At 34.8% G+C, this 12,125-nt stretch overlaps 1 protein-coding gene across 1 annotated transcript; it reads right to left on the minus strand.

Moving 5' to 3' along the window:
* Positions 1 to 129: 129 nt before the first annotated feature.
* On the minus strand, positions 130 to 8,480 carry LOC137922915 (uncharacterized). The gene is made up of 5 exons (XM_068766026.1): positions 8,377 to 8,480; positions 5,468 to 5,736; positions 4,465 to 5,121; positions 2,585 to 3,025; positions 130 to 557 (listed from the first exon to the last, which is right to left on the minus strand). Exons 1-5 carry the CDS (start codon positions 8,381 to 8,383, stop codon positions 210 to 212), a joined length of 1,722 nt encoding a protein of 573 aa, XP_068622127.1. The 5' UTR covers positions 8,384 to 8,480; the 3' UTR covers positions 130 to 209.
* Between the last annotated feature and the right edge of the window lie 3,645 nt (positions 8,481 to 12,125).

A 12,125-nucleotide genomic window follows, 5' to 3' on the forward strand; every position in this document is an offset into this window, starting at 1 on the left:
ATTTATGAAAAAATATGACAACGTTATAAAAATATTTTTTAGAATGAAATAATCGTGACAATAATCATAAATAAAAGTGAAATGCTGATTTTATATATTCGAAAACTATTTTAGTTTTAAAAATAAAAATTGTTATATTTTCATTGATTTATTAAAGAAACTTTTCCATAAATAATTTGCCTCAGTTTTAACAAATTTAATTACGAATTTCAGTAAATGTTAAGATATCGTCCGACCCAATCATGGTCTACCCTATCCCAGGGTATGTATAATTTCAGGCCTGTTCTTAGGGAAGTAGCTTGGATGTGAGTCCTCTCGCAGTTGGCGTAGCATATGAAGTCACAAGTGTGGGTGTTTGCGTTGAAGTGTAAACCTTCAGAGCAGACCACCAGCTTTGGGGTCTTGCCGTCGCATTGCCAGAATTTGTCGCAGTCAGTTTCATGGGCCCACGGCATCACGTTGCAGCCGGTTTCACAGCGGTTATCGCTGCCTGGGGGACCAACGCCACCATCACCGCCACCACTTTCACAGCCTGCGGACGCAGGCCAATCGCACACCTGTATAAAATAAATCACACATTACTACAAACACAAATACCTCTTATTACACAACAGAACATTATCAATACATATCAGAATCTAAACGATGCACAATTAAAGGAACAAAGACAAGTAAATAAGGTTAGCAAATAAAAACTTTTGTCTGGGGTTCATAATATTAGTGACTCATGTAGACAACTGAATACGGTATTACAATACGATTCCGTTTATTATCTTGTAGTTAATCCATCAAATTCATAAAACAGATACTTATAATGCGAAGGAGGGGCTTGAAAATAACTTGCTCTGATATTGTAAAATTACCCAGAAAGAATTCCCGTTCGTTATTGGCTCTTCTCATATCAGGCTTTAAGTTGAAGGTTGCTTTGGGAAGTTCAATACAATTCTATTTTCTATTAAACTGGGCGCTTTGATGATTAATCTATAAAGGAGCAGCCTTTATAGATTAATCTATATGTATAAGTTAAAGAAATCATCTTGAATAAGCCATCTCGTCTAAGACTGAAATGGTACGAATCCTTTTCCTGAAAGACAACATGCTTTCTTTGCTAATCTACCAACTAATTCAACTTTATTCAATAAATGTTGTATTCCAGCAGATATTACTATACGTAAACTATAAGAATTTTCACATATTTATAAATAAAATTATCAATGTAACATATATATGTGTGTTTTATAGGTGTAAAGGTTAACTACCCATTATTTATGCTCTTCTGTTTCCATACTATGGTTATCTAGTAGATTTTCTCGTGTAATTAGGCCGACCATTATAATTTTTCTTTACTGTTACATGACTATTTATGTATTTTCTAGCGTGTATAATAAAGGGTATTCAATTAAATTATTTCTAATTCAGTTTTACAGTTATGATCATTTTTGTAGATCGAAAACGCCGCAAGATGCAAATTAAAAAAATTTGGATCATCTGTGATAATTTCCTTCAACTTTAAATATAGCTAAGAATAAATGAAATGATTGATGACATAAGGATTCTGATTTTTGTCGCTTTCATGTATGTTTTGATCTCTCGCTCTAGCAAAAATGCTTTAAGAAATAATAAAAATTTCACTAATTCTAACATTTCATGCCACAAATTTTCTGTGGTTTTCTTGAATGAATCTGGAAAAATCTTTGACATTGTATCTATGGAATTGCCAAATTTGACAATGAAGCTATTTACAATACCCGGCGATAAACATTGCACATCGACCATTGGAAAGAGACGATCGGCTAATTTCGGCTTCGTAGAGCTTTATCGCTGTCGCACGAAAAACAACAACTGACAGACCGTCACATAGGTAGTGTGAGACAGAAATAGTGCTCTAAGATGCCGATGTGCAATATTAATCGCCGGGTACAGTACAAATTTGGCGTAAAAATCCAGTTCAACTACAAAATTTGTATCAACACTGGACACCTGCTAAATGCTAGTCAATTTCAAAAAATGTCTTATAGGTACTGCATTATATATATGGTACAAGCAGTTTGGTAAATGTACAGCTCATTTGTCAGCAAGAATCATAACACGTATATCCAATCAACTTATATAAAGCAATCACTGTGAGATATGTGACATTAGTTCATTTTTTCTATTGCAATGCAACAGACCAATAAATTCTGACAATACAACGTTTGCAAGGACAGACAGTAAACAATAATTTTAATACTTAGCAATCCGAATTTTGTAAGCGCTATTTCTTACTATACTTTCTACTTTACTACTATCATTAAGTTATTTATTATTACTGAAGCAATTGAATTTTAGATAGTGTACGATATATTAATTAACTTGAATTCATTCCTTTAAGGTTTTTACACAAATTTCTAATCACAGTGACTGATAGACCAGTATCCTCTGTGCCTTTTTCCTGTGCTTTATTTCGTCTATCGTCGAATTATCCGATTGTCCATTCCATCCAGTAGACGAATCTGTTACAGCTTCATATATCTTACGTACCAGAAAATAAGCTGATATTTTTAATACAACACTTAAGTGATGAAGAATATACGATGTAAGTCACCTGCAAGGTTGGGTTGAAGTGCAGACCAGCTGGGCATGAACGCTCCACCTTCTCCCCTCGCACGCAGTAGTAGAACTTGGTACAGTTGCAGTCGTGAGGCAGGAGTTTGTGGATGTCGAAGTCAGCGGGGCAGCCGTTAGGCAATAATTCTATATCTTCTACTTCGCCATCACCGTCGCCGTTGCCGTCGCCGTCGCCGCCACCGCAGCCTCCATCACCACCTCCTTCTCCTCCATCTCCACCTCCATCTCCTCCATCTCCACCTCCATCTCCTCCATCGCCGCCACCGTCTCCTCCATCTCCGCCATCAGCTCCTCCATCGCCGCCATCACCATCTCCGCCGCCGCCGCCGCCGCCGCCGCCGCCGCCACCTCCATCTCCACAATCGCATTCTCCTCCAGCGTTGGGATCACAACCAGCATTCACTGGCCAATCACAAACCTGCCCAATGCAATTTAAAAAATGTAATTCAAAATAATTTCCTCGGTGTGACTTCCGAGTCTACCTCGAAGAATAGCATTATTCCTGTTCTACCTGGAATGTTGTAAAAGGCAACTTACAGGACAATTCCACCGTGCCAGCACCATGACTGGATGCAAAAAGATGATTATTAGCCTGGCCATAGAACAGTTGAAGCCGATCGAGTATCCTGACGATTTTGTAGTATTTAAAGGACGAAGCGACTACAGGACCTCAGAGGAGCTAAACGCTCTAAAAGCCTGAGAGTAGAAGATGACCCTCAGCAATAAGGACTGCTACGCTTCTAGGATTGAAACATAAAGCTCTAAGTATATCTATACGAAGCGACAATTATCTTAATCTGTATGACTATAACAATTATTTAAATCTGTAACATTAAACGACCTGTGGGGTATATATATATATCTTTTCTTCCGGCTAATCTCTGAAATGGTCGGAACGATTTTAACGGGACTTATACTGGTAGGTAATTAATGTAATAAGGAGTAAGTTAAGGTATTTTTGTTTTAGAAAAAAATAATCAAAATATTTATGTTAAAATCTACGCAGACGAAGTCACAGGAACAGCTAGGTCATCTACTTATATAAATTAATAAAATGCGAGTGTCTGTTTGTAATATTAAAATAACCGCTTTTCACTACATACATATGAATATATATGGTACATATACTAAAATAACATTTTTTTTCTGTCTGTTTGTTCCAGTTAATCTCTGAAATAGATGAACAGATTATGTGCGGACTGATACTGGCAGATAGCTGATGTAATAAGGAGTAACTTAGGCTACATTAATTTTAGAAAAATTATTAATTGAAAAAAAAAACAAATTTTTGTTAAATTCCGCGAGGATGAAGACGCAGGCAAAGCTAGTTTATTTATAAGTGAGAATGTACAATGTTACAAATAAATCTGGTTGGTTGTACAGATTTCTGTCTGTTTTATACCCCATTAAATATTTCAAAGGTTTAAATAGTGTAAATGATATCGTTAATAAGTCTCTTTTACTTTTCGAAATCATCATCAAACTTGCTTCTTAGTTAAATCTTTTGAAATGGTTCAGACGACGCCATTGTCTTGTTGAATCTGGCTTTAATAACATATTAGGAACCGAATTGAAATTGCTATTCTTCATCAGATATATACGGTGAGGTTTATCTTTGTTCCGTCGTTGTCAAACTCTTGCAACAAGTACTTGGAGATTTCGTTTCAGATTTCCACCACTAGTTTGCTAAACAATTTGTAGTAAATAGATTCACAGTGGATTCAAAATTATTATTAGAACTTAATCAATCTTTTAGAAGTACCATTATGAACATCTCAAAGTTACTTTGAAACAACCGATATCGGCATACATTCTGCTATAGTTTCTTTTCATAAAAGTAATAACTCTGAGGTATACCTGCAGCTGGGCGTTGAAGTGGGTGCCTCTAGGACACTCCCTCTCCGCTAGTTCTCCGCGCACGCAGTAATAGAACCGAGAGCAGTTGGACTCGTGGGGCAGGAGTTGGTACACTGTGAAGTCTGCGGGGCATCCGTTGGGTAAGGTGATGGGACCACATGAAGGTGGAGTTGTCGGGGCCTCGGTCGTGGTTGTCGGTGCTGGTGTGGTAGTCGTTGTTGTGCTTGTAGTAGTTGGTGCTGGTGTTGTTGTAGTAGTTGTAGTGGTAGGTGCTGGTGTAGTGGTTGTAGTTGTGGGTGCTGGTGTAGTGGTTGTGGTTGTAGTTGTAGGTGCTGGTGTAGTGGTTGTGGTTGTAGTTGTAGGTGCTGGTGTAGTGGTTGTGGTTGTTGTGGTAGGTGCGGGTGTAGTGGTTGTGGTCGTTGTGGTAGGTGCGGGTGTTGTAGTCGTAGTTGTTGTGGTGGGTGCAGGTGTTGTAGTAGTCGTAGTAGTTGTAGGTCTTGGTGTCGTAGTAGTAGTTGTTGTTGTTGAAGTTGTAGTTGTTGTCGGCGCCGGTGTTGTTGTTGTGGTAGTGGTTGTCGGTGTCGGTGTTGTCGACTCTGTAGGCGGTGGAGGTGACCCCGGCAGGGTACAGTTTGCCAGCGTGGGATGGATACACACCTGAAAATGGTAAATTTAATCTTTGGAATCGTCTGATAAAATCAAAAAACCACTATTTCTCTAAACAACAACTATAGAATTAGTACGGACTACTGTAACCAATTCCGGGTATCTTACACGTGAAACTTTTCCTGTCTCTATGTTATTATTATCATTTAAATTGTATATCTTTAGTTTAAATGCAAAAATATATATCTACACATATCTTTCTTCAATCACAGCGTTACTGTTTGTTCGTAGATTTTGAGTTTCATGATGGTATAAAAGTCATAAATGCTTGCACTACAAATTTCCGAATATAAATCTAGTGTGGATAAGCAGTGATATGTCAAGAAGGAGTGCTTACTTGAAGTTCTGCAGAGAACTCAGTTCCAGGTGCACAGTTCCTGGGTGTCTCCCATCGCAGACCATACTCGCAGTAGTAGAATTTAGTGCAGTCATAGTCGTGGGGCAAAAGGTAATGGGTTTGGTTCGCTGGGCATCTTTCGTCGGGGACCACGCGTCGGTCATCGTTGAACAGGTCCTCGTCATCCGGAATTACAGGATTCTGGACTTCATACTGGTCCCACGGCATCCCACGGGCCGCCGCCAGGAGCATCACAAGTAATAGTTTTTCTGGATGAATAAACATTTATTATTTCTTTGGTTATAACAGGAATTGGCAGTACCAAGTTCACAAAGCTATTAAAAAAAGTTGTTCTTATTTAGCTAGTAAATGTCTTCACTACATGATAAATAAGGAACAAAGGAAAAAGTATATTATTAATACGATATAAAAACATCACGATACTAGGACTCGTGTGGATTTTGAACACGAATTTGTTTGTGGAATTTTGACCATTATTAATCCTCTTTATATGTTACTTAAAACGTTTTAGGAGGCTTATATTAATGATGTATCAATTTTCATTACGGCTTGCATATGCAATATCGAATAATAAATCACAAATGCATTTATTGACTGCTGTGGCATCAATTTTATTTCGCATATACCCGTATTTTAAAAGCATCAAATTCGACGCACCAATGAAAGTAACTTTGCATCAAAAATTAATAATAAATGACTAGTTTTTTATTAATTTTTAAATTGATTATTCATAATTAAAACAGGAAAACTTTTCGGTTAGCTTATTATGTTTTTTTTTATCATTGAAATAACCATATATACTCTGTTTAGGCCGCATCTATGCTCTAGACTTATAATTCATACGTCATCTGTAATATTGACAACATCACTACAACTAAAAAGGGCAATAGATGGCGCTCTAAGCAGCTATGAGACAAATAAACATATACTTTTATTTACACGTGCTTTTGCAGTGACCTCCTTGATGAAATTGTTAACCTCTTTGGTGCAGTCAAGTAAATTTTAAAATAAATTTATAAAGATTTTTTTTAAAATTTAGAATGACGTTGAATCGTTATTGTTCAATTTTTAATCCGTAACACACCTTTTTCAAATGGAATAGATTTCAAAAAAGTTTAATCGACTGTTTTGTGAAATTATGAAAATTATTACGTGATAATCGAGGCGGTCCTTTGTATATAGATTAAAAATATCGATTATCGATTTAGATAATTTATTTTAAATTATAATATGTTGTCGCGAGATCGATTGCTGCTTTGAAACGATAAATACGATACCATCTGTGCCAGAGATATAACCGACAAAGTGAACACAATTCATAAAAAAATCCTTAAAAAACATACAACTACTTATTACCAATGCAATAATTGATTTAAACTTTGAAATATCTTTAATATGACAAAGTCTTTTTAAACAGTGTATAACTACAGCTTTTCTAACACTATTTATTAATGATTTGTTAATAATAAGAATTTACTTTTTCAACACACTTCCAACACTACACGGTTTGGGTATTTAATTAACGGCCACCTCTACCCCCTAGCGGATTGAATTATGTAAAATCCATTCTTAACTGATGTCTACTAGTCTAAAACCATATATATATTTAAACTTTATGTTTTTAAGTTTAATAGTTACTGAAATATCGTGATGAGTCTGTACATAAGTGGAAAACTCATATATATTAAGTTACATTTATCACTGTAGAGAAACAATTGATTTTAATTATAATACTTATTAAAAGTAAAGCATAAATGGTTATTTTTAATAAACTATTTGTCACGTAAAAACATTTTTTTGTATCCAAATGAAATCATAAAGAAAATAAATTAGTCAAATCAGTCGAAGTGTTATCGAGAGAGAAAAATGTTTTAACAAAATACAACTAACACGTAAACAATATAGAAGTATAATTGGTGGCTTTATCGGATGCTCTGGTTTTATTATAAACAACCTTTGGATGGATTGAAAATATTTGGTTTTTATTACGCCCTCTTTACAGTCTATAAAAGCTTGCAAGGTAAAATTTCTTCAAGATAATGATTGTATGTTACATAATATAGATATATCACAGTCATACATGTTAAATAATTTTTTAAAGTGTATTACAACTGTTATAAGTATATATTGTCAATGTTATCTGCACAGATAGTAAAAAATAATTAATTTTAATGTGTAGTTGTTCGAATTTTAAAAACGGTTTTCTTTACTATATTACGTTATGTATTATTATTGAAACTTTTAATTTTTTAATAGAACGTACGATACACTAATTGGTAGCAGATGAGGTACACATTCACGTATTCAAAGAATTTACTTTCATAATCGAACATCCTGTATACAAAGGGTACTATAGCTTCTCTTAACTGTTGGATAGTAAATATTTTTTATTACTACAATTAATAAAGTGTAGTATTATAAATAATAGATAATTGAACTAATTTAAAATGCATAGTCATATATGATTTAATATATAATGATATGCAAAGACTACTATATGTCTTTTCGTATGTTTTTTCGTTCTTTTGATAGCTGAATGAACTAGTTATTTTGTCACCATCATAATCACATCACCACTGGAAGGAGTATGTCCCCCCAAAAACCACCATGACCTGTCTTACGCTGCCCGCGTTCAACTATTTCCCGCGACGATTATGTCCTCTATTCAACTAGTGGAAGATCTACCAACACCACATCTGCTGGCTCGTGGTGGCCACTTGGTTCAACTAGTGGAAGATCTACCCACACCACATCTGCTGGCTCGCGGTGGCCACTTGGTTCAACTAGTGGAAGATCTACCCACACAACATCTTTTTGCTTGTGGAGGCCACTTGAGTTGCTTTATATTTGGTATGGTTTTATTTAGATATATTATTAAACCTACGTACCATACATCGCGTCCGCTTGACGCAGAAGCTTCCGATGCGTAGGGTCACTCCAGCTCGAGTCTGGTCTTCACTGTTACTGTTCTAACTCTCATCAGCGTCGTTATATATCGCTTCGACTACGTTATCAGGATCGTGATAATTTCGGCAATGCAATCTCTTTTAAAAGATTCCGAAATCTTGTAAGGAAAACATTGTTAGTACACGAATAAACACTTTACATCGGCGCTTCGATAACGAAGGCTATATCCACTCTCAGCTATACCGGAAGACGTATGTCCGTGTGTAATTATAAAAAAGAAAATAAAACAAAAGATTGTGAATGTAGATATCCTTGTTCACGGCTTTCTGTTGTTTGCCTCGTATTATTATCTATATATTTATAATTTAAAGCATGATCGCATAGACTTATTAAGACTAGGGGCCACTCGGGCAAATCATGAACTGAAGGCGGGCCAGCCGCCAGAAGTAAAGGTAATTAATTTTTTTTGGTTTTATTCTGGAATAGAATTCAATTTTTTTGGAATGTGCGAGAGTATTATTTTTGCTATCGGCGGGCCACCAGTATTCGACCGGCGGGCCGCGGTCTGTGCATCCATGATTTACAGTGATTAAGATATATGATGACTTCCAATTCCAAAAACCAAACAATTTTAAAGAAACTCAAATTTGGGTGGTTTAAAAAGTCTTGGTACACCAGGGCAGCTGTTAAGTTTCATGTATGGAATATTTTAGTCATCTGTGGAATAGATCGAAGTATCAGCTAGAAGCATTGGACTCCAGAGACGAACCAAGATGATTGGTAACGATGCTTTGGTGAGTACTGAACTTGAAATCTTGGAGTATCGATGGAAAGCTGCCAGTTTATCAGTATTCAACAGAATAGGGAGAAAGTGTGATATGGAATTACACCAAATGATGATGTTTCCAATAGTACAGAGTCCCACGTGTAAATGTGACCCAGCGGTGGACCAAACCAAGGTGCACGCAATAACGAACTGTCCTGTGTTTGCAAGAGAAAGATGGAAGTGAGAAATGGAGCTACAGGAAAGGAAAGAAAATGGTACCGTCTCTCTGATGGGAAATAAAGAATGCGGCCATAAATTTTCAAAATATTACTATAAAATAATAAAGAACTTTATAGATAATAATAAAATTTAATATATCAGGTCGTGTAAAAAAGGAATTAAAACAAAACGAATAATATTAGAAACAGTAATAGTAATAGAAAAATCAAATAAAGCATTGAAATAAAAAGAAGAAAATGTGAGAAGTGAAAGAAGAAACAGCAAAAGAAATTGAGAAGGATAATAGAAGATCGCTAATAATTTTTTTTACAGAAAACATTATTGAAACAAATCTACCTATCATATTTTTAAGATATGAATGAAATGAAAAATTCTAAGGTCTCAATATTTAAAATAATAGTAACAATATTTATTTTCAGCATTTAGAGGATTTTAGTCTGTCTGTCAAATAAAGCTAGGTGAAAGGATTATGGAAAGTAACATCGCCTTCATGTTGGACGATAAAGAAAATCGCCCCATATTACTAAAGTTCCAGAACAATAGGAAGTGCAGTACGAAGTAATAAAACTTAGTTACGTAAAACAAGGTCGAGCAAGACCTCAATTACTGTGATATAATTTATAATTAATATTTGTGTTTACTACAAAGACAATAAAAACAAGACGCAGTAAAAAAGTCTGTAAAAGCAAAGTAATGTGATAGTAAAAACAATTCAATGATATCTTGGAAATGCAGAAGGGGGATGTAAGAGGTAATCTGAATAAAATGCACAGATATGGTGAAGAACTAAAGAATAAATAAAGCACGAAAGAAAATAAAGAAATTAAAATCAAAACTCAAACCTAACCTAGTGAACAAAGTCACTATACCACATACAGAAGTGAAAGAGAGGTTCTCGAATACGAAGGCATTGAAAATAGATTTTCAGACTTCATCTTATCACACAGACAAAGCCTTTGGTCAATAACAGCTACATATGCCTGCTGTAAAGCTGCAAGAGATCACCCGTGAACGTATTTGTACCTTCTTGGTGGTGAGGAAAATAAACGAGATCATTTACAATTTTGACCTTAACATAATGGAAGCGATTGCCTCGATGATGTTTGATTTGATTTTGTAATTTAAATTTAAATTCGTACGCGCAGTAATAATTATACTTTAAGAAATAATGTGTTCGTTGTAGCCGGAAATACTGAGCGCTTTCATGTGATAATTACATCTCCCCATTACGGAGTAATGAAACTTCTTAAAAGTAACGAAGGGAATAAATAACTATCTATTCATCTATTAGTTTTAGTCTTCAAAAATTAAAATATATTATTTTTTGAAGACTATTATATTATAGACTAATATATTATTATATTATAACTTGTAATTTCAGATCTGCCATTTTCCAAAAAAAAAAAAACATTTTTTAAAAAAAGTATATTATTATATACTGATGTTAATGCATGAAGTTAAATGTTGTCGATGCACACTCAGGAAGCTAATTATTGTCGCGCGCTCTTTATAAAACTATATTTGTAAACAATAACTGTTGAGTTTCTCGCAGACTAGCAAAACTGCCTTCCCAGCAGGTACCTTCCTGTAGCGACAAAAGGAGTTTGAAAGTGTTTGTAACAGCCTATAATAAAAAAATATTTTGATTTGATTGAAAAATAAAAAAATTGTTTTATTAAATGATTCATTCTATTTTTATTTCTTAGTAGAAACAGTGGAACCATAATTTTTATATACATTATCACTCTACAAATCTATATGGAGAGTCGTTAAAAATGAAAGATTATAAATGTATATTAGAAAAAACAAATACCTTAATCATATTATATATAACTGATTGAACAAGCCTTTAAAATTTATTTTTTTTATGGCTCCCGCTATCAGAGGCCTCTCGTACCCCTAATTTGATGGGATCAGGGTCTTTGTTACAAATAAGTCTTTCAAATTTTTATCTTTATTCTTCACTCACTTTCATTCTTCTCAATTTCTTTTGTTCTTACCTTTTTTCCTTCACAATATCTTTCATTTTATTCTTTCATTCCTTATTCATCATTTGAAATTCATTAGAATTTTTACGTTGTTTATGGTTTAGACCTCCTGTAAATAAATCTATGGGGGGATATACCATAATCGCCTTAGCAGACGGGTTGTCGGCAGTGTGGTATTGTGGTACGCAGAGGATTCTGCTGTCCATCTCTTTTTTTTATGGCCTCGCTATTGGGAGCCTCTCGTACCCCTATTTTGTTTGAGACAGGGACTTTATTTACAAATAATTTTTTCAAGGTTTTATCTTTATTGTACACTCACTTTCATTCTTCTTAATTTCTTTTATTCTTTCCTTTTATCCTTCACAATATCTTGAAATTTTTTTTTGTTCTTTCATGCCTTCTTGCTTTCATCGCCTTTCTTGTCATGTCTTACATTCTATTATTATTTAATAAGTTCTTTTACATGTGCATATTATTCATTTTGGTTCAAGTTTTCCTATTTGGTTTTGTTATTTTTTATTGCATTGCTCACCACTCTGCGAGCAAACGACAGAAATGATGGGCGAAGGTTGTCGCCGCCCATCATTAAGGCGATGCTTTCCTGTCTATTTTCATTTTAGTTAACGTTTCCAGGGCACTGCGCATCCCTGCATGTGTGTTGCTGCCCATCTCTTGAAACTTATTTGTTAGCAATTCTATATAATTGATGAACAACCTGGAATCGAAATCATTGCGA

This window comes from Battus philenor, unplaced genomic scaffold, assembly GCF_028537555.1.
Source record: "Battus philenor isolate CCGP_79_NKW_IND1 unplaced genomic scaffold, ilBatPhil1.0.hap1 SCAF_20, whole genome shotgun sequence".
Classification (NCBI taxonomy): Eukaryota; Metazoa; Arthropoda; class Insecta; order Lepidoptera; family Papilionidae; genus Battus; species Battus philenor.